At 35.4% G+C, this 27,526-nt stretch overlaps 4 protein-coding genes across 5 annotated transcripts; 1 reads left to right on the top strand and 3 right to left on the bottom strand.

Moving 5' to 3' along the window:
• Window positions 1-88: 88 nt before the first annotated feature.
• LOC141899059 (ionotropic receptor 25a-like) lies at window positions 89-6,798 on the top strand. Its single transcript, XM_074785211.1, has 13 exons — window positions 89-217; window positions 305-451; window positions 664-776; window positions 1,290-1,343; window positions 1,578-1,718; window positions 3,442-3,558; window positions 3,680-3,781; window positions 3,983-4,177; window positions 4,353-4,695; window positions 4,874-5,123; window positions 5,206-5,390; window positions 5,570-5,705; window positions 5,929-6,798. The coding sequence occupies exons 1-13, from the start codon at window positions 127-129 to the stop codon at window positions 6,401-6,403; spliced, it is 2,349 nt and encodes a 782-aa protein (XP_074641312.1). The 5' UTR covers window positions 89-126; the 3' UTR covers window positions 6,404-6,798.
• LOC141899294 (equilibrative nucleoside transporter 2-like) lies at window positions 6,747-11,458 on the bottom strand. 2 transcript variants are annotated; one of them, XM_074785507.1, is made up of 15 exons: window positions 11,321-11,458; window positions 10,711-10,778; window positions 10,214-10,462; window positions 9,650-9,731; window positions 9,342-9,475; window positions 9,161-9,255; window positions 8,983-9,033; window positions 8,689-8,774; window positions 8,543-8,591; window positions 8,210-8,307; window positions 7,982-8,077; window positions 7,799-7,907; window positions 7,641-7,726; window positions 7,331-7,533; window positions 6,747-7,195 (listed from the first exon to the last, which is right to left on the bottom strand). In XM_074785507.1, exons 3-15 carry the CDS (start codon window positions 10,357-10,359, stop codon window positions 7,069-7,071), a joined length of 1,362 nt encoding a protein of 453 aa, XP_074641608.1. In that variant the 5' UTR covers window positions 10,360-10,462; window positions 10,711-10,778; window positions 11,321-11,458; the 3' UTR covers window positions 6,747-7,068. The 2 variants fall into 2 exon arrangements, with proteins under 2 accessions (XP_074641608.1, XP_074641607.1); XM_074785506.1 differs by lacking the exons at window positions 10,711-10,778; window positions 11,321-11,458 and having other exon boundaries at window positions 10,214-10,522.
• Window positions 11,459-11,912: 454 nt separating this feature from the next.
• Window positions 11,913-17,641, bottom strand: LOC141899295 (equilibrative nucleoside transporter 2-like). Its single transcript, XM_074785508.1, has 13 exons — window positions 17,355-17,641; window positions 15,259-15,340; window positions 14,869-15,002; window positions 14,660-14,754; window positions 14,359-14,409; window positions 14,185-14,270; window positions 13,999-14,047; window positions 13,577-13,674; window positions 13,374-13,469; window positions 13,181-13,289; window positions 13,009-13,094; window positions 12,654-12,856; window positions 11,913-12,486 (listed from the first exon to the last, which is right to left on the bottom strand). Exons 1-13 carry the CDS (start codon window positions 17,483-17,485, stop codon window positions 12,360-12,362), a joined length of 1,347 nt encoding a protein of 448 aa, XP_074641609.1. The 5' UTR covers window positions 17,486-17,641; the 3' UTR covers window positions 11,913-12,359.
• A 1,617-nt stretch (window positions 17,642-19,258) lies between these two features.
• Window positions 19,259-27,441, bottom strand: LOC141899284 (serine dehydratase-like). Its single transcript, XM_074785491.1, has 12 exons — window positions 26,962-27,441; window positions 25,700-25,800; window positions 25,410-25,605; window positions 25,222-25,316; window positions 24,946-25,050; window positions 24,449-24,811; window positions 24,222-24,374; window positions 24,036-24,111; window positions 23,918-23,957; window positions 23,597-23,824; window positions 23,384-23,508; window positions 19,259-23,265 (listed from the first exon to the last, which is right to left on the bottom strand). The coding sequence occupies exons 1-12, from the start codon at window positions 26,996-26,998 to the stop codon at window positions 23,078-23,080; spliced, it is 1,707 nt and encodes a 568-aa protein (XP_074641592.1). The 5' UTR covers window positions 26,999-27,441; the 3' UTR covers window positions 19,259-23,077.
• Window positions 27,442-27,526: the final 85 nt, after the last annotated feature.

Raw genomic sequence — 27,526 nt, 5'->3', positions numbered from 1 at the left:
TCACGTAGGCGCTGGGTACGTTCCTCACTGAATGGAATCGGTCTAATTTGATTTTCAGGCTCATCGTTATTCGATCATTATGGTTATTCTGGATTTGATGAATATAAAACACGATTGAAACCAGCGATGAATTCCATAGGTTCCTTATCGGTTGCCGTTCGAACTTTATTCTTCTTTACGTGTTTACCAGTTGCCGGAGGTGTAGATTTTAAAATACGTAAGCTTTCTGGAGATCTTCGGTTATTTTCACGAAAGGATAAGCCGACTACCAAGTTTCAATATCATTGTATTCATCCCATTGCAGTTGTTTTGATTACCCAGCAGAACTCGTTAATTAAGGAGTACATTTCTCAGAGTGTAAACTTTATCAACGACCAAAACTCTACACCTACGACATCTAGGATGATAGTCACATATCAGCCAATTGCTTCAACAATAAGCTATTCGCAGAGTAAGTGATATTTATAAGATCTACAGATTCATGCATATAGATTCCATCAATTCTGATTCAAAATTTGCTTCTCAATCGGGCTTATTTCTGAACGGTATACCGGCATAAACAACTGTCATTTAGGCAAAATTTGACTGAAATATCAAGTCGCTGAATTATCATTTTCTCCCAATGGTCTTTTCATCGATCCATTTACTTCCACCACATTGCAGTATGTGACAAACTCAAGTCTGGTTATTCAATGATGGTTGATCTGACTGAAACCGGGGTTTCTAGTGCTGTTAAGAACTTTGCCGAAACTTTGGGAATACTAACAATCGGTATCGTTAGCACGCTGCCCGATTCATCGAATCTGATGAAATATTCACTGAATTTTGTGCCTCCTGAAAGACTTTTACTTCGATCAGTTGTTGACATTGTCGAAGCCAGCAATCTTTCAGACGTCGGTCTCATTTTCGACTCTTCGTTCGGTATGTATCTTCACATATGCGCATTTATCCATTGTATGTTTGATCTGATCGTGGACAAAAATAACTCCAGTTTATATATGTCCATGATCTGATGGTGTCACCAATTTGTTTTAACTTGTAGCCATTGACAACGGAATTACGGAGTTAATGGATAATATACCATCGCAACATCTATATCTTATGGATACATCTGCCGACATAATTGCTCAAAAAATTAAAGACACTGACCTATCACACTTGTTTCTTGCTATGGCTACAGAAAATGCCAATACGTTTTTAACAGTTGTGAGTTAAATTCTTTTATGTTCATATCGAAACCATCCAGATAGTCCAGTAGTCTCTAATGCATTTGTATCGACGTTTTTTAGGTTAAAAAACAAGGACTGCTAACATTCAAATTCCATTGGTTTATCTTATCGAAAGTAAGTATATATTAGTGAAAATCATTTTATCATAGGTCTTTATTTTAGATTTTCAATTAATCAGTGCCGAAGTGTAGAAAAGTCTCGACTACCCGGGGCATATAGATTTTTCACGAGCATGCCATCATGATGTTACGATGTCAAAAATTTGCATTCATACATCCTTTGTTCACCGTGATTTTTACTGCGCTATTTAAGCGTTATTTACGCTTATGCTGATAATTTCATTTGCAGGACTTCTCATCAGCATCGACTATCTGCGTACAATGTCCCGATAAATACAGCGTTGTAACCATGACACCAAAAAGTGACAGTCACATTGCCCCATTAGTTACTTACGTAAATTCCACAGTGGGAAATCTGACCCAAAGTCAGGTATATATTATCATTATTATTATTTTGATCGTCATACAAAACTCACAATTCCATAATATATGGAATAGGCCTGCAATGGCCCTTAATTCCAGTGAGAAAAAACAAACATGAAATATGTATACAGCGGTGATTGTAGGAAAAAAGTCACCGGTGAAAACGAGAGTCTGAAAATGCCACCAATGATTTTTTTATTTGATCATTTCTATTTGATTTCTATTTGATATTTGCTTTATTTTCAGACATATTCCATAGATTCGTGATAAGACTGTGGTAGACACATCATTTCTAGATTTTTTATGATTTTCTTACTAGTATTTGAGAGACATAACACATATTTACATTTTTCTGCAATGAGTTTTTTGAGTTTTCAAAATTATATTTTTCCTATTTTGCAAATGTGGCATCTTTTCCGGTGGCATTTTTCCCGTTTACCCACAAAGGCACGCAACCCGAAATTGATATTTTTTATAATACTTTGCTAATATGCCTAGAATATAGGGTTATAAATGAACGCCATTTTCCATTTCAATACGTTTAACAAAAAGGTATTGGACTTGGTTTATACGCATGATGTCTTAAAGTTGGTGTCCGATGCCCTGGGTTCGACTGCACATAACGGAACGTGGATAACAACGGATAACGAAACGTGCCAGTTCAACAAAAATATCGAAATGCAAACTACAAATATTTTATACCAAATCACGTCAGTAAGTTATTGGAATAAATGTGTGCGTCGTGTGTCGTGTGTCGTCAAAATGAATACTGCAGTTGAACCTCGTTAATACGAATCTTGTGGGGAAAAGTGAAATTGACGTATTATCCAAAGCTTGCTTGATATAAATATCTTAGCTGGGATATGCCTGGATCATCGTAATGAACGGGCTTCGTCTTAACCAGAATCGTATTAACGAGCTTCAACTGTACTTATAAATGTTCGAAACTAACACAGTTATATCAAAGTATTTATGGTCATCAAGAGAATTAAATTAGCAAGCGGTTTGCGATGTATGTATACACGCCTATCATATTTCTATTGTAAGCTGCATTCATAATAAGCCTGCGTCACTGCGTCGAACTAATGATTATTTTCATTGTCAAATGTATGAATAATTAATAGTTTGGTGACGATGGGATCGGTGGGTGTGTTCTTCAATCAATGAGTAAGACCATCTTGGTATCAATGACTGCCCATGACAACGAGTTGGGTGTAATGTACTTAGCTTTCCTGGTAATTACCCAATTTAACTTCCCTTTTTGATTTCATACTTATTTACCCAACTGCACCTACCGATAACGAAACAAGGGTTTTTTCTTAATCGAAGTACAAATATAGTAGAATGTATAGTACAAATATAGTAGAATGTTCGGTCGAATTTACATCATTTTCTAAATCGAAGTACATAACTGGAATGTTGGTTCCCTTTCGTACAAACAATCTTCCACACAGCCTGAACCAGCACGCGACTGGTGCAGTTACATTTTTGTTGCTTTAATTCGACACATCGAGACTGAAATGCATGTATATAAGAATATATATTTTCCGTTTTTGAATGAATATTTCTGAATAACGTAAATACAGGTTTTTTAGAATTATTGAATTTGGTGTCCCTCAACTCTATCGTCAAATTTCTAGGATAAAAATACAATATAGTAATCATTACAAAACCATTTCAAGTGATATATCATCGAGATTGAATATACATGTTCTTTTAATCGTTTTAAGCAAAACAATCGGGCGGGTTCTTTTGGTGAATTTGTGTTTTCACCAAAAGAGAACTTCGAAACCATCAACTTATCGATAGATCGACTGATCATCGATAAAACCAGACAAATTCATCAGGTATATATACATTAACAATTATTAATTTCCCTTTTAGTGACAGCTGTTCGTTGTCCATGGCTTACCATGCACAACATGGTTTTGACCTCATCGTAAAGTTCAAAATATTTTGAATTTTCAGCTCGGCAGATGGAATTACACGCGAGGATTGGAATTGAGAACGCCAGGTCCATCTCTAATTCATACGAACATAACCAAACGATATCGAGTAGCAACTATTCATGTAAGCTGTGTGAATAATTGGGAGGGGTCAACAAGTCGTGAAGGGTCGGTCACCGAGATGAAATTATAGACCACAAACTACTGGGTGTGCCTCCGTTTGGCCCGATTTGACCCTTGAGAAAATGTTAGATATATATGATATATATGCCAAGTTCCAAATTAACATCCTCGTTGGTATCGTAATTTCCCTCTTCATTTATAGGAACCGCCTTTCATGTACATTAAGAGTCAAGCGGATGGTCGAAAAGAGTATAGAGGATACTGTAAAGATCTTATTGAAAAGCTTTCACAAATGATGGACTTTGAATACGATCTGTACGAAGTCAGTGATGGCGCATACGGACGTCAACTCGACAATGGATCTTGGACTGGGCTGATCAAAGAATTACTCGACGATGTAAGTAATCAAAATCATAACAAACTATATACATTATATGACTGGCGTCAGCTGCAGCTATCTGAATTCATTAGTGGCGTACCTCATTTCTCGTGCTATGATTATGTATTTGTACATATACTGTTAAGTGAAATGTGCTCTGAAGAGAAGTTTTTATTTTTTGAATTATTAACAGAAAGCAGATATAGTAGCAGCTCCATTGTCACTGACTGCTGAACGAGAGAGCGTTATAGACTTTACAATCCCATATTACGACCTGGTTGGAATCACTATACTGATGCAAAAACCGACGTTCGAGTACAGACTTTTCAAATTTATGACAGTGCTCGAAAACGATGTCTGGTTATGCGTTTTATCAGCATTTTTCTTCGTCAGTCTATTGCTGTTCGTCTTCGATAAATATAGTCCGTACAGTTACCAGAACAATCGTGATAAATGGGACGGCGACGGTGATGAACCTCGCGTTTTTAGTCTCAAAGAAGGTCTATGGTTTTGTATGACTTCCCTGACTCCGCAAGGTAATTAGATTAAAAGAAATAGACAGGGGGTACAGAAATAGGCGTGTGCAAATGCATAGGGTTTCGTTATGTCGATAATGGTTCCTAATCCATCAAGACGTTTTTTTCTTTATTTTGCCATGCTCAACTAAACATGCTAGATATCCCATATGGCATTATCGTCATCATTATCATTTAGGTGGAGGTGAAGTACCGAGAGCTATATCCGGGCGACTTATCGCTGCAACCTGGTGGTTATTCGGGTTTATCATGATAGCCACGTACACAGCTAATCTAGCGGCATTTCTGACCGTACAACGTTTAGAAACGCCTATAGAATCACTGGATGATCTAGCAAAACAGTTCCAAACGAAATATGCCCCACAGGAAAGCACTTCTGCCCAGGTTTACTTCAAAAGAATGGCCGATATTGAAGCGAAGTTCTATGGGTATGTATCATACATGCCTACTGATGTATTTTTGGGACATACATGTTCATGTGTATGTATATTTATTTCTTCAATTTTATAGAATCTGGAAAGAAATGAGTCTAAACGATAGCATGTCAGACCAGGAACGAGCTAAACTTGCTGTTTGGGATTACCCGGTCAGTGACAAATTCACTAACATGTGGACGGCAATGGAATTGTCAAAATTTCCCAAAAATCAAGAAGAAGCTATACGACGTGTGAAAAACGGAAGTTTTGCTTTTATAGGTTAGGAAAATGATAGTTTTCTGATGCTCTTTGCAAATTTCAATTCGATGCTATCGGTGTGATTGTAATAGATGCAAATATCATTTCTGGCACGCCAACTTCTAGCGATCTTTTGAGAACGTTGATTAAATCACGTAGCGCCAGTAATGTTTTTTTTAAATGAAATATCCATTTCGCAGGCGATGAAACATCCAATAAATATGCGACGATGATTGACTGTGGTTTGTGGGCAGTAGGAGAATCATTCAGCCGGAAACCTTACGCTATTGCCGTTCAAGAAGGCAACATCGCGCTACGAAATGATCTATCACAACAGTGAGCATATGATCTTAACTCTGTTTAAATTATACGTTTGATAAATATTTCTGATAATCCATTCCTTTTTCGGTAAAAAAAACTCCAATTGTAAGAAATATGTGCGGTTGAATCTAATTTCATGGGCCAAAGACTTGAATAACGTTACCAGATACCATGAATTGTAGTTTCAAATTCGTTCCAGATACTTATTCTCATGTTCATTTTCCATTCGATTTTGCAGAATATTACAGCTTTTAAATCAAAGAGTATTGGAGGATCTTAAAACGGCAGCTTGGAGCAAAGAATATATCGATAAACACTTTCAAAAAGTGCCCGAGTGTCCAACAGTCGAAGATGAAAGCGATGGAATAAGTATCCAAAATATTGGCGGTGTCTTCTTAGTGATATTCATGGGTATTGGGCTGGCTCTGATAGCCCTTGCATTCGAGTTTTATTGGTATAAATACAAAAAAGTGATCAAACAAAAATCGAACTCTAGTTGTAGCGCATCGAATCTACAATTAGACCAAAATGATGCGAATAATTCGTTGAATTACTCCTCAGAATTGTATCAAAGACAACCAACGCCAGCCTTACGGATGTCAGTAACTACTATAGGAAACAATTCGACATCTCGTCAGCGATCAAGAGAAACAGCATGTAACATGCCGGTAGTCGGGTCGATGGAGGAATTTCAAAGAGCCATGTTCTATTGACTTCAGTGACTTTCCTTTTGAAGTTTTATTACTTACGGGTACTTCATCGAAACTAATGTAATGTTGTTATTACCTATCATAAGCCAGATCCACAGTTGTGGGTCAAGTAGGTCAGAATCAAATCTAATTTGACTTTTAAGTGAACATATGAACATACTTTTTACAAGATATCATGGCTCCCTTGAAGTTTGGATGAACTGAAAATGACAGATCATCCATTTTTAGCAATACGTAACGTGGTCTGTGGTTTGCACGTACACTTTATTGTTGATATTTATGTCGTCACCGAACTACTTACAGATACCGTTCTCCATAATAAACATTCAGCAAAAATATTTATAAATTCAGTTCAATCTTTATTTTACATAGTATACAATATGCGCTGATATTATACACTCGTTCAAAATTTCATAGTATGTCGTTACAAATGCAGAATACTTTCTTCAACAATTTTTAATAAATTTGTCATGTGCGACTTTGACCTTTCTTATTTCTCTTCGCGGAGATGCCTGTAAGTTTTTCTTTTCTTGTGGATCTATGAGTTTTACCAGCATAAAATCACCGATATGTTTTGTAAACTCAAACAAAGAGATGATGCGAATAAAGCCTTTCAAAGAAGACCACGTAAAGCAAAAGGAAAAACTTTTCTGATTTATCAAGTCGTCTTAGATATTTTCGACAATCCATGCAATTACGATATTCATTCCTAGTCCAAAGCAGCGTCCAAAATTTTGAAGAAATCCAGTATACATGCCAGCTAAAAGTTTGGATGCTGGGTCATTTCCTCCGGCCCTGTGAAAAAAAAAACAATCGGGAAATCGGTGGAGATTAACGACTTATCTCTTATCGATCAGCATTCGAGAGACAGATGTGTACATACTTTCAAGATATACAAGTGGGCGTATAATTTCAAGAGAATTAACTTACTGCTTTGAGTACATCATTGTCAATCCAGAGAAGTGACCATTCGTCGTGGCAAATACAATGACACCCGCCAAAAAAGCCCAATCACTTTTCAACAAAACTGGAAGGTTTTTGCTTCTGGTTTCAGGTCTATAGTTGCACAATACAAAGAATGGTACAAATAACATTCGTACCATTTGGAAATATACCACATACTCTGATCTCGGCTAGAAATACAACAAAACAAGCGTAAAGACAAGACAATTCCATTCTTGTAATTCTTACGTCTTGGGTAGCAACTTATATCAAATCGTATGTCATCAGCTGTATTTACCTTGTGAACGAAAAACACGAATAAGTTTCCGAAACAAATACAAAAGTTAGTGAATAAATAACACATGATATCCGTGTAGTGGTATTCTAAAATAGATCATAGTACTTATGTGAAAAAAGATACATTTTAGTTTAATCACTCGTCAATGAAATACCGACCAGGTATCAGAAAATTGGGATCGCTTTTAACAACATCTGCGAGCATTGCAGGAATGACGGCTCCAGCAACGAATCTTTGGAACCAAACGTCAAATAATTGCGGCCAGATCTGTATAATAGTGCAACATTTCAAAATTATTATCGAACGTTGATTCAGAAACTCACATTCAAGACACTGCTCACCATTTTGAATACTTTCCAATATGGTAGCACCATTTCGGCCGTTGACTCATCTTCAGCTTGGATCAATTTATCGGAATAATAGTTCTTATAAAATTCCTGAAAATATATCATTCGCTGAGATGATTACGGATATCATCTCAATATCGACGTTGTAGTTGCTTTTTTTAAAAGATTCCTATACAAAAGTAGGGTTTATGAAAATCTGAGGATTTAAGAAAGTTGAATTACCGATTTGTTCAGCATAATGAATGAGATTAAACACATAAAAACGATAACCACAGCAGATACAAAATACAAGATCGCTGATATAACTGGATCCGCTGATCCTGGAAAAACACAGAGGGTATATGGATTAGGATTACATTTAAGTGTGCCTACTTGTACAGGGGGTAAAAATGATCACATGGCTTCGCTCCAAAACGTAGATGATATTACTTTTTAATTGAAACGATAACTTTTTGAAGTAATATCATCTACGTTTAGGCCATTGGAGCGAAGCCATGTGAATAGTAATTTCAACCGCATTTTATATTCAGACAATATTATTGCGTAAATACGAACCTTCTTTCGACAATATAACAAATAAAGCAGTGAGCAATCCACTTAAATTCTGAAAATAGACCATTCCCACAGTATAGTTACTTTTACACTCATATCTAAGAAGTCATTTCTAATTGATCAGTCTAACATTAGACTATCATCCTTACGCTTCCGATGACGACAGCATTTACGTAGTTTTTACTGAAATGAGACGCTATTCCAAACATACAGTTTGCCCACAGTCCAGTACACACTGAAAATATATAAATCATAGCATGATGTTACAAATTAGTCCTATAATTCTAAAAAAGGAAAAGCAATCTAATGTCCGGATTCAGATAATTCCAAGATTATATCATGTAAATTGTATCGTGATGAAACTAACAGGAACTGAAATTTTGAGATATTTGATTATTTCTCTATTAATATAGGTCAATAAATGACGTCATGGAGATACTCACTGTTGACGAATATTATTGTAAACAACGTAATAAAGAAAAATACTTGTGGATCTGAAAAAATGATATCATGCGATAATGGGTGATGAAATTGAATTTTTTTTTTAGAAAAAGGAAAAACGATGGAAACTGTAATTGCGACATGGCATTCTTAAAGAAAAGATGCCTCCATGAAACTTACATGTAGATGTATCAAATACAGCCATGACTATCGTAAAAACGAAGGCTATAATCATTCCTAATTGACTTACAATGGTCCGGACAGTAGGTCGGCCACTGAAAGTTCGAAAAAATCGCGCATCAGTAAGCTAAAGCCCAGCACCATGCAACATTGATAATTAATTGATAATTAAGAGTCTTACTTTCCGCAATGCGTAAAGAGATTTACACCGTTGAGCAAGGCATTTGAACCCATCGCAGCGATACCAGCATAACTAAGAAAATTCAGACGATAACTGGCGCTACCAGCCGGTGCCAACTTATAACCCACATAATACTGAAATAAAAATATCAATTCAGTCATGAAGACAGATATCTAAAATTCTTGTTGGTTCAATCGTATTTTGGCTCATATTCCATCGGATTGTATATCTATATTTTAAAAAAAATCTTATCGTCTCCTCCCCACTGAGCAATAGATTTTATTTTTCGATGTTATGAGAATGCTTACATCTTTAGCTGTCATGAATAGGTTCCATGGTAGCGTCAGTCCCACCCCTTGTATGATGAACGTAATGAAAACCAAGTTGTATCTACAAATAGAATAAAAAGTTATCAATTTTCAAGTTATCAAGTTGTAGACTTTTCAAATCGTGATCACTTCATGGTTTTTCTTCTGTGACGGGTTATTATGATAAATCACCACTTTCTCTAATGTAATAGCAGCATTTGTTCATGGGAACTCAAAGTAAAAAGGTATGACTTCAATATCCAGATCCAATTTCCCAAAGTAAAACATCGTGGAATACTTCACAAAGACTTCAAAACGGATTTGAAAAATAGATCTTTTTACTACTTTTTGCATCTGACCAAAACGTAAGTGGTACAACTTCTAATTGAGAAGATTCCATGATGTAAATACATTGCATATAAAATGGAAAATCGTGACCCCAAATTGTTTGAGAGTAGAATGATTCAACGTTTGATCATTAAGAGACCCTATAATAAACAAATACACTTCTAGGTTTTGTGCTTGTCATTATTAGGCGACATATCATATCATTTAAATAAATACCTATCGGTAGGTTCTTGAAGTTTCACTCCCGACAACTGTATAAGTGGAGTCGTCTCATCTGTTCTTGAAGAATACGACACAGAGTCTATTCCATCTCCCATATCATCGACAATCATGGTTTTCGTGCCTGAACGCCCGCGTGTCATTGTGATACGGTAGTCGTAGGTCTGTTTGGACTAAAGTAACTCAATTGGTTCGGGCACAAGATAGGTTCCAATATTTTCATCAGCAAGTAGTTTGTGGATAAAACTACAAAAACAATTGTCCAACAGTGCGACTTTATCAAAAACTATAAGGATATATATACAAAGTATTGTGTATCTTGTGACGAACAAATGGCACAAGGGCAGGTCATATTAAAACCCTTCGCGTGATAAGATAACTTACCAAAAAGAATAACACGAGACATTGAAGAACAAGACAGAAATAACAAAAAATAGATCCACTACTGATGAATAGATTTAGAAATGGAAGACAATCATGTTAACAGGACTTACGTAGATGTCTGATTTTAATGAACATTGCCCCGGATGGAAGTGCTTCATAACTTGATTTCTTTCGTCAACTTTATAAAAAATATGTCAACTTTATATTTTCTGTTGATAAACCAAACATGGATCATATATATCAAAGAAATTATAAACATTTGCTTCTTCTGAACAATTTACATACATGTATTCGTAGATATGTAGATATTCAATTAACTAGTTTAATTCATCTTTTTTACAACCCTAAGTCATGTGATCGTTTGAATTGATCGTGCTTATTAAGGTCTGGTCGCGTCTAAATGTTTATCATTATTGACATTCAATGATGATTAAATCGAGTTAAGATTGTTTTTTATCTATAATGAGCCATATAATTATAGACAGCGAGTAGAATAAAAAAGATCACTCGTGCTGAATGACATCCGTACTGTCTAAATCGATGATAAGTATTGAGAATTACACTCGTGATTCTCTCCTCAAAGAACCAGGATTATGTGGGACACATTTTTCTATGGTCGCAAAGTTTATAGCTTTACCAAATCTGCATGGCATAAGAGTTTAGAAAATGTCCTCGGTTTAGATTACGATTTTATACTTAAGAAAGTACGCTTAAACTAACCTTGATCGCACGAATATATAACATATATATAACCGAACTGTGCATGTACGCATGAAAACAGTTAAGCACCTTCTACCTTGGAGTGATAACGCCCGTCATGGCTTGGTGATCATTTAGTCATTCAGTACGTATATATGGTGGCTGATAAGGGCCATAAAAATATATCCCGACAAAAAAGTAATTTCGTATATCATCCACTTTTGTTGAAATTTGCTTACTACACATTTTATTGAACGCTTCGTACTAACAATACTTGATATGACTAAATACAACACATTACCATTTGCATTAAAACTGTTATATGCGCCCAGCTTTATACTATCATATGTCTTACATTCGTTAAGAAAGTTCTTCGCAAAGACTATGTATCAACAAAACACTTATCAAAGAAAGAAAAAAAGGATTATTAACCGGCCATAACATCTCTTGTATATGAAAAAAGATGTCAGGCTTTGCAGTAGTCATTTTGATCGGATGGAGAATGACGATCCAGTGTACTGTGAATAAGGATAGCGGCGTCTCCGTATTCCTGCGACACATGCAGTTTATAGCGTTATCCAAATAAACAATGAAAAATTAAAATTTGGTTTCAGAGTTTTATTAGATAACATAATATGAGATTATATATATATATATCTTACACAAGTTTGTTTCAGATTTTTACTTACACGGCAAAGCAGTTGCCATATCACTTGGACCAGGTTTAAATGCAAATTATTACACGCTTACGATTTCCATTTTTCACGATGCGTTCATCCTCGTTCTTTTTTTCATTTATCACGAACGCGCGTAAGCAAATTAAGGGATACAAGCGTATGTATCCATTATAGAGATACAAATGTATATAATTCATATAGCAAACCGAATTTTGTTGTTTAAGAGCTATATGGCAAAGCTCTAACGTCCTTGCTAAAAGCGATTAATGGCATATTAATTCACGTGGTTCGATTTACAAAACCACGCGCCGATCGGTTACTTCTCTTGAAAGATAACATCAAGATACATATCCCAGTTCATTTTTGAAAAGCTGTTGTAGGTCTTAGACATATTCAACAAAATACGCGATCACAATATTCATCCCTAGTCCAAAACAACGTCCGAAATTTTGCACAAATCCTGTGTACATACCGGCCAATAGCTTTGCTGCCGGGTCGGTTCCTCCAGCTCTGTGAATAAGAGATAAACAACAAATTAGGTATAGTTAAAAGACTTGCTCAGCGTAAAGATGAATACAGCGATAAGAGAAAGTAGTGTTAGGTTGGGCCATGGACTCTTAAGTGTTTTAGAATCCATGGCTGGGCCAATATTAAAATAATCACTTCTAAAAACTTACTGTTTTGAATACATCATTGTTAGACCAGAGAAGTGGCCATTCGTCGTTCCGAATACGATGACACCCGCTAAGAAAGCCCAATCATTTTTCAACAAAACTGGCAAGTTGCTGCTTCTCGTTTCTGGTCGGTAGTTGCACAACATGAAGTATGGGATGAACAAAATTCGCACCATTTGGAAATATATGACATACAATGACTTAGGCTGAAATAAAAAGAAACATTCTAAATCTGAATACCGGGTAAACAGAATGTAAATTTGGATTTGTGAATCTGAAAAACCCACTCTTAAATAAAATTTGAATTGAAAGGTATAAAAACGCTTAGATTTTGTGATGTTATTATCTACAAGCTTACCTTATGAATAAAGAAGACGAAAAAGTTACCAAAGCAAATACAGAAATTAACAAACAGGTAACACATAATATCCGTGTAGTAGTAATCTGAAAATATAATACGATATTTGTCTTGTTAAATGGAATAATGTAAAGTCTAAATCGATAGCTGTTCAAAATTATGAATTACTGACCAGGAATTAAGAAATTAGAATCGACTTTTTCAATGTCAGCCAGGAGCGCCGGTACAATAGCCCCAGCGATGAATCTTTGAAACCAAACATCGAAAAGTTGTGGCCAAATCTGTAAAGAAATGTTTATTGCCAACTTCGTTAGATTCTGTGAAAAAAACACGAGGAAATACATCGTCTCCTTGGGTGGTCTTACCAGTTTGAAAACTTTCCAATAAGGAAGAACCATTTCAGCTTTGGATTCATCCTCATTCATCACCAATTTATCAGAGTAATGACTTCTGTAAAATTCCTGGAATCACAAACAAAGATACGTTGATTCAAAACAATTGTCATTTGAAGTTCTATTATGATGATCCAATACGTCTGATACATTTAAGAATGAAAGTTCAAAATTACCGATTTTCTCAACAGAATGAATGAGATCAAACACAAAAAGACGATAACGACAGCCGATACAAAATACAGAATTGCCGAAATGACTGGATCCGCTGTGCCTGAAAATAATCAATTAACATTCGTTAGTTATGCAGGATATCCGAAGTAGTGGACCCTATCCGTTCATCAGATCTATAAGAGCTCGATACCTTCATATGGCTCTGGTCATACATATATATGACCACTTGACCATCTTGTCTGGAGGACATGGGTAAATTAATCTCTTAATCTTTCGAATTAACAATCCTCCAACTTTGAGAAACATTGATTAAGCATCCATCGCATATTTTAACCTATTATTGTTTCTATTAATTTGAAATAAAAAAGAAAAAGTGCAAAAATGGTTTTAGAAATCTATGGCTTTCTATGTTTACAAAACGAACCTGATTTTGACAATATGACTAAGATAGCAGTCATCAAACCACTTAGATTCTGAAAATTTGAAAAATTGCAACAATATGATAATGACATCATCAACGCTATAATGAATGAGGTTGAATCGTGGAAAGTACTCTTTGTTACTCTACGTTAAAATTCAAAATATCTTTAAAGCATCGATGTTTACTCACGCTTCCGATGACGACAGCGTTTACGTAGTTTTTACTGAAATGAGACGCTATTCCAAACATGCAGTTTGCCCACAGTCCAGTACACACTGAAAATATATAAATCATAGCATGATATTACAAATTAGTCGTATAATTCTTAAAAAGGAAAACCAATCTAATCTTGCGAATACTCACTGTTGACAAATACTATTGTGAACATCGTTATGAAGAAAAATAATTCCGGCGCTGAAATGAAAGTTGGATAACATTATCATTACTCTTTGAAATGTGGATGATTGGGATATGATAATTATTCAATACGCCTTCACAAATAATCAAAAACTGAAAGATGACAATTTCTTTCCCATTGTTATACGTATTATTATAGTTGTCATCACTCCCATGTCATCCAAGGGTGTTTATCTGTATTCTTTATGATAATATTCAAACTATCTGAACATTTTAAAAGGTTATTCATTCATTTCTAGGAACGTACATTCCGAAGTATCCATGACTGCCAAAATAATTGTGAAAGCAAAAGCTAAAACCATAGCTATTTGACTGACAATTGTGCGGACTGTTGGTCGGCCACTGAAAGTAAAACAATCGCAAAATCATAATTGATATATACTGGTGGTATATTATGATAAAATGATTAACATTAATTGAAGAGGGATAATATGAAAGACTTTATAAGCGACTTACTTTCCGCAATGCGTAAATAGGTTCACTCCGCTTAACAATGCATTTGAACCCATTGCAGCAATACCGGCGTAACTAAGGAAATTCAGACGATAACCGGCGTTACCAGCCGGTGCCAACTTATATCCCACATAATACTGAAATCGAAAATGATTCCGGTTCATATATAAGTTTGATCCTTCAACCGTGGTGGCTGATTCGGGCTATTCTAAGAACAATTTCTGTACTGCTAGACGCGCGATAAAAAAAAAAACATTCGCTCTAGAAAACAAAAAAATTGTCCATGTAAAAATTATTTCATCGTAGGTCTAGCCGTACAGAGTATGGCCCGAATCAGCTACCGCATATATCACATTTTCATTTGAAAATTGTGAATTCGCGATTCCCAATTACCTCTTTAGCTGTCATGAATAGATTCCATGGAAGCGTCAATCCTATGCCTTGTATGACGAACGTAATGAATACCAAATTGTATCTGAAAATGATAACAAAAAATCATAAGTACGTTACTTTCATCGATGAACAGTCTGCCCTTTCGATGGAAATACACCCATCATCTCAGGAGAGAACATAAGTTAAACATTCTGAAATCGAAATTTGAATTGACATTTGGACAGCAGTCAGGTGAAATAAGTCTTATGTATGTGAAATGATAAGCCCAAGTTATGATAAGGCTGACATATCTATCTTTTAATAGCTTGAAATGAAAGGATTCCACTGTTTGCATATCTCAAAATTGCTATTAACCATTTGACCAATAAGAATTTGGAATTCAAAATCGCTATTAGAGCACTATAAAGTGTAGCGTACAATTTCATTTTTCTTGTAACGGCTATCAAAGGAATTTCTATATTTTCACCAAAAAAATGATGAATTAAATGGCACATCTGATTCAGGACACAACTCTCTAGGTGTGTCTGTTGCAAATGTGGGTTAGCCTGGATAAAGTTAGGCCTATGTAATCTCATAACTTCTCATAAGCTTAATCATCAAGTTAACTTTCAAGTCACTTATGGCATTTTTTAATTCACTCATGATCTTGCACGAGTGACAGGCATGTGCAGTCCGCCATATTGTTTCGCTTTATTATCAGTTAAATCAAATCATTTCGCAAACTCAATCATTCAGTACAAGACTCTGTGAGAATTTCAGTAGAATACTTTTGTTCAAACGAATCATTGAAATGGATCGTCACTGGAATAGAGATTTTGTTTTAGTTGGCGACGACAATTATAGTTTCTCATTTATTAAAAGACGTGTTTATCATGGAAATGCCGCAGTGACGTTTATACTGGACACTTGGAATACGTTGCTAATTTGACTCTGGCGCTTTTGAATCGAAAATTGTATGGATTAACGATGATATCATTTTTTTTGTTTCTGGAATACGTATTATATTGTATGGCATAAAACTGGGATATCCATAGGATTCACGATTTAACGGTCTATAGACGCGGCGTATACTATTTTTTTGCATATTTGACACTGGGGTTCGGCTTGGTTAGGAAATTTCATAGGAAACAATTCTAATTAGTTAAAAAGTTAATGAGAGGGAAATCGGTGGCAGGGACCTCTCTTACCTCCCAGTCGTAAACTAATCCGCATTTTTGCGAAACCGGCTCCGGGGTTACGGGTATCTACCGGAAGCGCCACAAAATTGCAGTTGTTCGTGTTCGGTCAAATTTCTTTTATGAATTTAATGTTTTGCGATATATGCTTAAGATCCTCAAGACTTTTTGACCAGTTCTTTCATCGGAAATGAATAAGTTATGTCTATTTAGGTGGAATTGAGTCCGAATAATGATAATTTTTGCACATAACGATTTTTTAATAGAATCATTATTATTATCATCAAATGAATTCATAAAATTTGTCGTACTATCAAAACCTTTTTGATGGAACGGTGTTTAAAACGTATCAATCGTCGGACAATGGTAAATGTTAATTTTTAGGGCTTATTTGAAGAAAAAACATGATATGAAATGTTTTTTTTTGAATCTCACACTATCGAAAAGTACCGAAAAATCATTTTCATAATGTATATATTTCGCAATCATATAACTGAAAATGAGGAATGCATTTGCAATGTATAACGCGTGAGGAATTATAGAAATTCACATTAATTAAATCGTATGTAGGTCTTCATGATACGTTGTTGTATTTCTTTACTCTCACCTACGGGTACAGTTTTCTGAGGCTGGCTTGCATGAGGCTCCTTTGAGATTAGTGATGGGAATCCACAAACGGCATTAAATATATATAATGAATCTTCAATACATTTACATATCCATTTTCATTTAAACGTAAAACAAGCGTCCGCAAAGGCATCCTTGTAATTTTGTAACGGTTTATACAAGTCTTTTAGAAAAAGAAATCTGTCAAACCCAATAAAAAAGTTCATAGCAGAAAATTTTATTTTGTAAGTTTTATTTGATTGGCTGCATTTTGCGAATTATTCGTCAGATGGAAGATATTCATTATATATATACCTATCAGTAGATTGACTCCTCTCTTTCGTCTTGGGAATGAGTGGAGTACACTCGTTTGCGCTTGAGGAATGCGAAATTTCGGCTCCTTCCATACTGTCTTCACTCTCTTTATGCACGTATCCAGGCGTCATTCTCGGGTGAGGTTTGCGTTAGTCGAGTATGTTGAATCCCGTTTAATAGCTTTTTCGTAAGCTGAATTATTATTTGAAGAAACCGTTAAAAGTTGTGGCTACAACAGGCAATCGCAGAGAGCACGAATAAGATATCAATTAGTGTTATTGTGTATGGCGTTTGTGTCGTATGACTGAATTAGGTATTTTTGATAAAACAATGTACCGGCACTAAGACAATTCATTTCAGTCACTGCTGATAAGATAACCTCGGGTTGAAGTAGGAGTCAGGATCAATACAAAAATGACATCGAAGCATCGATTGGATTCGGATATTGACCCTATAAAATACAATAGAACCATGGACTGTGAAAACGAAAGCTTCGTTTTATAGTCCATGATAGAACACATCCGAGAAAGGATCCACTATGATTTCAGTATAAAAGAAAAAAATCGTTTAGCGTTTCTGATACGTATAAAAGTTTTAAGTTTCTGCAGTCTTATCGTATATATTCAGTTTTATTGTGAATGTAGCATAAACGCAATGATGATTATACAAATGCCCAATCTTAGGCATTTCTGTTGATATTTGTAAGAAACAGAGCAACTTTGTATCGTATGAAATAGCGCTTGAATATATATATATATATAACCTTATACCCGGTGAGTACTGATTACGTTTATGGTGCAGGATGTCAGATGATTCATGAAAGTCAGACGATCGAGATATCAAACCACCTTAACTGTCTTGTTTACTAAAATTTGAAGATACTCTCGAGACCGAGGTAAGTGATACCCTAGATTAATGATTTATCGAATATTTGTTTACCAGTGTTGAAATAGACAGAAGTCCGACGTTGGCAATACATCAAAATACTTCTCTAACTCTAAAATGATTACCGCTGTGCTTTAATTTTCTAGTTACTGTCCATAAAATGTTTGTGTAGTTGATTTTCATGATTTTCATTACCACATGTACAGTTTGTGTTTTGAAAGGTAGCCTATACGTAAATGTAACTGAAAATGTATGTATTTATTACATATATACATATATTCCACGACATTGGTGAGACGGTCATTAGTATCACCGCGGAGGGGACACGTAGATTTTCATATCTCGCGTGATTCAATGCTAGTTGATAAGCTCTGTCCAGGTAATGCCGAGATGTGCGTCAGCAAAAAGAGCTACCGGATTGTACTGATCTACTTACGAAAGACTTGCTATCAGTATATGTATATAACATTTCATCTATACCAGAATGTTGATGACATTGCACTTCATTGCGTCATATTGAAATCTGCTTGACACAGATATCCGAAGATTTCAATTTCTTATTGAACAGAAGTTAATTTCCTTCTTCAAACGCAATGCGAGATGGATTGGAAGACATGTAACAAGGGCACCCTGGTGTGTACCAGGTCTCGGTAATGTAGGTATGGGGTATACCAAAAATACATAGAGAGGACTCTTGTATTTTTGGGTATACGTTACTGTACGAGATCAGCCCGGACTGTCAGATCTCCATCTGACCGTACTGCATGGGAAGAGTGACCAAAAATATCATCCAGTGTATCGAGAATGACGTCAGTTACCGGACCTAGTGATAGTCGTAGAAAATTTTAGTATCAATGATACGACTATCACTAGGCAATGATAGACTATGTTCGTCGTAACGAGATTAGGCCTACACCGTGTCTTGCATAGACCACAAATATACGAAAGGATGATAAAACAGCAGAAGTGTATTCTTGAAGCAATATCATTTTATTGAATGACAAACTAATATATGACAACAACAAATAACAACAACAATACATGTTCCCTCTTCAACCTAAACTCTGAACTACTGATAAAATGTTGTATTCAACCATATACCAAACTAAAAATAAGAAGCCTGTCTGGGTGGAACATAAAAATACTCAAAGGGGAGCCAGCCAACTATCAAATTGCGTATATCCCAATGTTCTGCGTAGAAATTAAAACTTTAAGAAGCAAAACACCAGGTGAGATAGGATTGCAATTATTTATCCTGTCAATAATGGGCAGTTGTTCCAGGGACTAATTAAGGTATGCTTATTAAGGTACATGCTTGTATTTAAGTCGTATTTCTGCTGCTGTGCTGTCGACCAAATTTACTTAGCTATTTACAGTACAGTAGTACTGGACGTTTTCTTTTGGAATGAAGACCTTTGAACACAAACGAAAGATATTCTACCCACAGGCAACACACATCTAAGCCAAAATACCAGCGCCACTACAGTTTCAGCTTTTGCCTTAATATTTTCAACCCCATTTATCAAATGATAGTCATAAACAGAAATTGAGCACAACATAATTAATTATCAGCTTTTAGGAAATTTGGCTTCAAAATACTTTAGTTTATCGTTTATCAATCATATAGGTAATGTCAAATTCATAAAATTAGAGTTATTCAAAGGATGTTGTCAATTATTTAAAAAAATCTTTCGATGTATGTTACTGCTTGCATGCAGCAGGTCGGAGTCCTACAGGGGCCTGTTTTTCATACAGTACACTTATATAGATATACAAAACATAATCAACTTCAATGCTTTAAAGTTGATGATCTCGACTATTTTTTTTTCAGAAGATTTAAAAGAGATTCAATCTCACAATCAGATAGATATAATCAGACTCGTGACTAGATTACTTGGAAAAAGAAAAATTCTATTCGCTTCAAATTACCACCAAACACTTGAGGTGACGCGCATACGTGGCAGTTTTTATCTTATCAATTATCAACAAATGAAACAAACACTGGAATGTTAAAATATAATCGAGTACTGTATGTATGAGGAAAGTGTGCAAAAAGTAGAGAGATAAAGAGATATGTGTGTGACAATATAACATGGACGAAATTATCAGAGATAGCACAACATTCGACAATAATGTTAATAAACTTTACACATTATCAATAATGATCATACATGTACTATACAATACATGGTAAGGCATTCATATTTAATACTATATACATGTACATTTACAAAAATGTTTTTTTCTTAGACAACTAAAAATTTAAATTGTGTGAGCAGTTCAATGATAGTTAAATGACATACGAATATATAGTAACCTTCAGTTCCATAACTTTATATTCAAATTTCATCGTGAATTTTAAATTTGCTAAAAGGTCCATTCCAAAAGTGAAGTGACTCAATCATCGCAAGCCATTTCTAACACAGTTCAATCACTACATAGAATAATCCATGCACTTCTTCCACAAGTTACCCGAGGTGAAAGCGTAACTAATACATAGATTAATATATACAAATAATCTACACATTTACATGCATATCGAAAAAGCAGAGGCAAATAGAGAACAAAGTACACATCAACAGACTGTGTCAAAAAAGCAACATCGCACGAGTTAGCGTATACACGACATATCAACAGGTCTAACTTAGAATGTACATGTATATACATACATATTTTGTACACAATTCATTCACACTCTCACCCTAAATACAGTCCATACCTAATTCAAGGAATTGGAAATAGTTTTCTACTACTTATTTCGTTAATGCTACTAATAAAAGCAATAACATCTCTCTATTTTAATGTAATACACATTTCACTAAAATTGCATGCACATACTTCCTTCAAAAGGTTTACAACTCTAATACATCTAAGATTGTGTGAGTAAATGCGAGCCAGCACTCGTGTCAATTTTGCTTACTGTGTAATAGTGGATTTTTGCGAAGTAATTTTGGTTTATTCAATTCTTCCGTTCATTCTTTCATGATAAGGTCAGGTCATTTACCGATCAAACATCAAGTCAAACAAAAACAATCTAACTGATATTTCGATACATTGATTGTTTCAAAATCTAATCGGTTCAGGGCATGATCACTGACTTCAGTAATGCCAAAGTGATGTTGAGGTAATTGGTCATTGCACTGAGATGGAAATACAATTACAAATTACTGAATCAAATATACATTAATTTTAAGCAAAAATCGATTCTATGACACTGATGAGTAAGTATTGCAACAGATTTAGATATGGCTCTATATATGGTAAGAAAAATTTCAATCATCATAAATTTGCCAGGTTCACACATGTAAATTGATATGTTATTGTTAATATATTAATAAATCTTTGGCAATTCTTAAAATGCATCTCTGAGCAACAAGGGCAAGCAGTCGCAAAATTCATGAGTGGACCTGTGTATTCAAAACTAAAAAGAAAAACCCTCCTGTTGCCTCTCTCAAAAAGGTGGTTGCAGTGTTTATAGCAAAGTTGTGAAGATCTTTCTTATCAAACAGTAAAATGCGTTGTGTGACATTGAGCAAGGTATCGGTGTCGTAATGAATTCTAGAATAGATTTGCTCTCATTCAACCACATTTCAAGACGATTTCCCCATGTGAGCAGAACCATATACATGTACGTACAAGCAGGTGAACAGATGAAATCGCTTTCATATTACCAGTACTTCAAATGACTGAACAATTTATGTACTTTAAGTATTTACAACATATTTCTTTGAACAAACAGTAAATGCATTCATCATACTTAAATATAAGATTTCTAAACTGACTTCTTTAGTTACAAGTTTCATAGATCTCATTAACTTGTATATAGTTTGAACAGAGTTATACATGTATTACGGCACAATTTCAGTATGTAACTGAAGAAACCAGTTGAAAACAGAGATTGCCATGATGTACAGCAGTTATAGAAGCAATATATCAAACATTATCGAGATACATAATAATCCAAAAAGATGGACTGAAGCTTAAGAAGAGATCATTGAAAAACGAACAATCATATATCATGATAGATATCACATATAGTTAAATTGCTCAGTAGATGAACCTATATTATCACTGAGCCTAATATTGATGCATATAAACTTTTTTTTACAATACAATCTAGTAAAGAAATGATATTATGACAAAAATGACAGCCTTATCTTACTAATCGGCATTCTTTGATCTAGTCACACTTGCCTATTCTTGCCTAAGCACTTGCATTTAGCCTCACAATAAAACAAATATTCCACATTAATATTTGACCCTGTGTAAACATGTGATATGTAAATAGTCAAATAAATCACTGAAGCAAAGTAAAAACTTTGGTTTTTTGACACTTTCTTTATAGCATCCTATAATTTGGAATCTACAAGTCTAAATTCTAGATTAATTTTTACAATTGATGAAAAGGTTATGAGTATTAACTGACAAAAATTAAAACTTTAGCAGATGTATATTCATGTTGCTCATATAGGCAGTGTCAGCTGCCTGAGGTAAGTATACCTACATTTTAAGAGCTGACAAGTATTGATGAGGTAGGTCTATTAAAGGAATGGGATTCAAGTTCATGAAATATAGTCATTGTCAACCCCATCTAGCAGTTACCAGTAATTAGTATGTATTTCTCATCAATTTCAATGAATGACAAGCAAATTGATTAAAATGACCAGGAACACAAAAAATAAGGTATTTAGACCCTTAAAGCATTACTTATTAGTTGATTGTCTTGTAGTAGTAACAAAACAATCAACACAGCTTTGTCCCACAAGGAAGGCTTATACAATGCAGTTTAATCAGCATTTCCGGAAAATAGACAAGCAGTTTCAAAAATCTTGTTGAATTCATATACCAAAATCTTTCCGCAGTTTTTCAAGCCACCCGAGTGTCATAATGTTTCCACCACACACGATGACTACAACTGACCGTACGTGGCCAATTTTATTTTCTTGTTGCAGACGAGGAATAGTATTGTGATAAATGGCAGCCAAAGTCGCCCCACAAGCCGGTTCAACCAGCATTCGATGATCATCTGTAAATAAAATCACCAAAAGTATTTACAACTGTAGTGCTGAAAAGTACTAAAATGGATGCTAAATTGTTCTAAGCTTAGCTACGGTTAATTCAAAGAGACCCAGTCAAAAACTTACCAGCAAATCGACAACATGAATCTACAGCTTGAGTATCAGTTACAATCTGAGATAATACAGGATGTTGGTGGCATATTTCAAATGCTCTTTTCCCTACTTTTACTGCTCCAAGACTCTTCGCGATACTGCAAATAAAAGGCAGTATGCATAATTCAACACTATTTTATTGGAATAAGACTTGGATAAAAAATGAGATTGTTGAATGATTCCTACCTCCTAATTCCTGGTATATTTACAGGTTCACCCATCTCCAATGCCGCATTCAAACAATTAGCACCTTTAGTTTCCATGGCAATTACTGGTACTTTATTCCATCCAACATTCCACATACCCTGAATAACTCCACACATTAGACCACCCCCTCCAACTGAAACTATGACAACATCCGGAATATGATCCATCTGTTCGGCTACTTCGTGAATCATTGAGGCATGACCATCCCTACAAGAGATATCAGTCATAAATCAGAGAAAACTATGAATAAAAACATAATTGTGAGGACCTTCGAGTGATGAGAATCAATGATTAACTTACCAAATGTGAGGATGATCAAATGGATGAATAAGACCATATCCTGAAATAAGCATGGCAAAAAACAAATGAATTTTTGCGTGAAATATGCTTACTAAATGTTTTATGCATTGTTATTTACCAGGTAAACTAGCTATCTCCATAGCTTTAATATTAGCTTCATCCCAAACATCACCATGTACTATCACTTCTGCACCCTATGAGTTAAACAAACAATAATTCATAGTCATATATGTCCGAAATATTTTTGAATCAGCCAGTTCTTAATTTAATTTCAGGAATCGCACGGTTCATTCTTGATACTTACCTCACTTCGTAATTTATATTTAATAAACTCGGGGGTTGAAGAGGGCACATAAACTGTACAAGGCAAACCCAACCTTTTGGCTGAATAGGCAGCAGCAATTCCTGCATTTCCACCAGACGAACTAACAATATGGCTGCAACCGGCTTCCTTAGCCTATTAAGTAACAACAACAGTTTAAGACTTAATTAATTCAAACAGATATATATCCAATCAAATTAATATCATACCTTTTTGCATAGATTGCCAATGCCTCTTAGCTTGAATGAACCAGCAGGTTGTGTATTCTCTAGTTTCAAATAAACTCTATAGCCCGAATAATCCGACATTGGTCGACTCTCAATCAATGGAGTCCTTATATGGAGATTCTCATTATTGGCACTGTGCCACGAATCGGATAACTGATTGCGGGATTCCATGTGATCGCTGTGTGAAATCTCACTTCCGTATATATCCAGAGAGAGCACCGAATCAAGAATACTTGTTTCTCTGATCGGAAGATTATCGTCGTTCAGTGTATCACAAGAGTTCGTAAAATTCCAGTTATTATTCGCTGGTGTGTCGGTATACTCTGTATGTAAATACGTAGGATCCTACAACAAAAACCATACACCGGTATTTAAACCAGCTGTGCTATGCAGAGACGCTTCAGATTTGCTACGGTTTTGTAGGATTTGGAAATGGATTTACATGATTCAATTTGAAAGTGACATCTATTGAAACATACCCTGTCTTGCGTCTTCTGCACGAGCAATGTAACAGGATTTGTAGCGTTTCTAAGAACTTCAACGGCTACGTATTGAGGAACTCCACACAAATCGTAACCATTCACCTTTAAGAAGAAAACCACAGTGAGATTAGATTAACAGCATAAACCATGGTCCAGGGGACACCACACCCACTTGGGCAATGGTCTGAAATTCTTCATCATCTGACAATTTCAATATTCAATGCCACCTGGTGAACATATACACCAACCAAATACTTTGAAACTAATAATTACCTGCAATATTTTATCACCGGCGTTTAACAATCCAGTTTTACCAGCTGGACTTCCTTCAATCACTTGTTTAATAATGACGTCTTGATCTTTAACCCCTGGAAAGATAGTGAAATATCATGAAGTCATCAAAAGAGCAGACTTTGCTCATATCTGTCTGTGAATACTGGCATGACATGAACTCTATTTACCAATAATGCTAACGCCTATACCCTTTCCAGGTTCACGAATGATCTGAACTTCTCTTGGTGAATCCCAGCTGGCTGGGCCGTCATTAGCTAGAGTTATATCTGATGTATCAACGACTAAAGTGACAGGATTTTTAGCAGTACGTAGGATTTCAACAGCTTCACACTGCGTTAAATGTTCTACACTTGTGTTATTCACCTACAACATATGTGTATCACATCATTTTTCCTTCTCATTATCCTATTGGGGTAAATCATGAAAAACTCATCATATTAATCACAAACCCGCTTACTTCTAATATTCGATAGCCAGGTTTCAATCTTCCATCATGATCTGCAGGACTTTCATTAGCTATCTGCTTTATAACCATACCCTTCTGTCCGGGAGGTGCAGCTGAAAAACACGCATCAAATATACATAATTTTCGCCAATCATTCAGAACAACATATTTTCATTACATAAATGCATATCATTGCTATATAATAAATGTATTTGTTCAAATGTGGATAATCTGCTGATAGGAAAACGATCATCTAAAAACCATTAACAGAAAAAAAGTATCAAAACCATGGGCCCTACAATATGAATCATGTTGCCTATATAAGCTCAACCAATCTACTAAGTGGGAATTTGGTTTTATCATAACGATTCATCCTTCCGCTAGTTTTCACTACAAACAATGATTACACATGGTTCAAATTCACATATGGTACATGAAGCATATTGCAACACAAACTCGTCTAAATAGACTCTAAAACACAGGTACAGGGGTACCTAACAAACTGAAATCATGTAACTAAACAGTTACCATAGATAATTCAGGGCGTCATATAAGTGGTAAACATAATACATGAAGACACTGTAAATGAAATACACGAAAAAATGAAAAATACAGATCACAGAAATAAACTACAACGACGTTGAAAAACACAGACAACATCTGTGACTTACTAGCGATACTGATACCCAATCCAGTTCCGGGCTCTCGATAAATATGGAATGTTTGTGGAAGAGGAGGAGGTTCAAGGATTACAGGTGTTGATAGTGATGGCGTAGGCGTAGCAGCTAGACTTGCTGGTTGCGTACTCGGAGTTAAAACTCCAGGGCTGGGGTACAGATGTCCACTGGAAGCCGGGGAATGTGACCCAGTCAATGAGCGTTCCTCGTCGATCAATCCCTGATGCCCGTTTTCGATGTACGGCGTACCCACCAGAGGGTGTTGTACGACTAAATGAACAGGATTGCTCGCCTTACGAAGCGCTTCAACGGCTTCAAGTTCATTGGCAGCCTCTAAACTTATTCCATTCACCTGAGCAAAAAGCATTTCATGACAGCAAATTCTCATGTAGAAGGATGTGTCAATAAACTAATATCAAAGTAATGCATGTTGATTATTCTGTTAATTACAACCGATAGCGAGTAATGATTCAGTTAGGTTGGGAGTTTTTTAGTTACCAGGAGTTAATAACAGTATATTGCTTATAAGTCTAGTCATAACCCCTTGACTTATGGCTCTATGATATTGGTACTAAACTACAATTTTGCCTTATTTACCTTCAGAATTCGATCTCCTGGCTGCAAAGAGCCACATTTAGCAGACGGACTGTCAGCAATAACTTGTTTAATAATCATTCCTCGTTTTCCACTCCCACCTGTAACAGTTAATAGTTAGTTTGTATCTGGAAGTATGAGTGCTTGAAGAATGTTGTTATGAATAATACCATTACTGACAGCAAAAATGAGAAAAGAGAAGAAATCTTATAAATCAAATTCATTGATTCACACGAAACGTAACCACGAATAGATATGAATTGAATGTTGAGAATTAATGGTGGGATTGTTGGTAGTTAATGTGTGATTATACATTCTACTTGAGACAAGCAGTAATTAGTATTACTAGCAACACTTGCAGACTCATTCAGTGCGCTGAACATGATGGAAATCTCTTGGGTACAATTTTCGCCTCACTGCTTCCATGCATCCACATTTCTAAACTTCATTACGCTACTATATATCAATTTGACAAATAACACAGTGAGGCTAGTGTCCATACATTTTCACCATTGTACAATTTCTCGAGACTTTCTATCAATAATTTCATAATTTCGAGTAGACTGGA

Source organism: Tubulanus polymorphus, chromosome 2, assembly GCF_964204645.1.
Source record: "Tubulanus polymorphus chromosome 2, tnTubPoly1.2, whole genome shotgun sequence".
Taxonomy (NCBI): Eukaryota; Metazoa; Nemertea; class Palaeonemertea; order Tubulaniformes; family Tubulanidae; genus Tubulanus; species Tubulanus polymorphus.
This window is presented reverse-complemented; position numbering and strand designations above follow the sequence as displayed.

Coding starts and splice junctions, on each gene's coding strand:
- LOC141899284 (XM_074785491.1), bottom strand. CDS start 26,998: ATGTGGCTCTTTGCAGCCAGGAGATCGAATTCTGAAG. Junction 25,606..25,699: donor CTGGCTATCGAATATTAGAA/GTAAGCGGGTTT, acceptor CATATGTTGTAG/GTGAATAACACAAGTGTAGA. Junction 23,825..23,917: donor TTTGATCATCCTCACATTTG/GTAAGTTAATCA, acceptor TATCTCTTGTAG/GGATGGTCATGCCTCAATGA.
- LOC141899295 (XM_074785508.1), bottom strand. CDS start 17,485: ATGACGCCTGGATACGTGCATAAAGAGAGTGAAGACAGTATGGAAGGA. Junction 13,095..13,180: donor TTCTAATTTCTTAATTCCTG/GTCAGTAATTCA, acceptor TTATATTTTCAG/ATTACTACTACACGGATATT. Junction 12,487..12,653: donor ACAATGATGTATTCAAAACA/GTAAGTTTTTAG, acceptor TCTTATTCACAG/AGCTGGAGGAACCGACCCGG.
- LOC141899059 (XM_074785211.1), top strand. CDS start 127: ATGAATTCCATAGGTTCCTTATCGGTTGCCGTTCGAACTTTATTCTTC. Junction 218..304: donor AGGTGTAGATTTTAAAATAC/GTAAGCTTTCTG, acceptor ATCCCATTGCAG/TTGTTTTGATTACCCAGCAG. Junction 1,719..3,441: donor GAAATCTGACCCAAAGTCAG/GTATATATTATC, acceptor AATCGTTTTAAG/CAAAACAATCGGGCGGGTTC.
- LOC141899294 (XM_074785507.1), bottom strand. CDS start 10,359: ATGACACGCGGGCGTTCAGGCACGAAAACCATGATTGTCGATGATATG. Junction 8,592..8,688: donor ATGCTGTCGTCATCGGAAGC/GTAAGGATGATA, acceptor GTCTATTTTCAG/AATTTAAGTGGATTGCTCAC. Junction 8,078..8,209: donor TCATTATGCTGAACAAATCG/GTAATTCAACTT, acceptor ATATATTTTCAG/GAATTTTATAAGAACTATTA.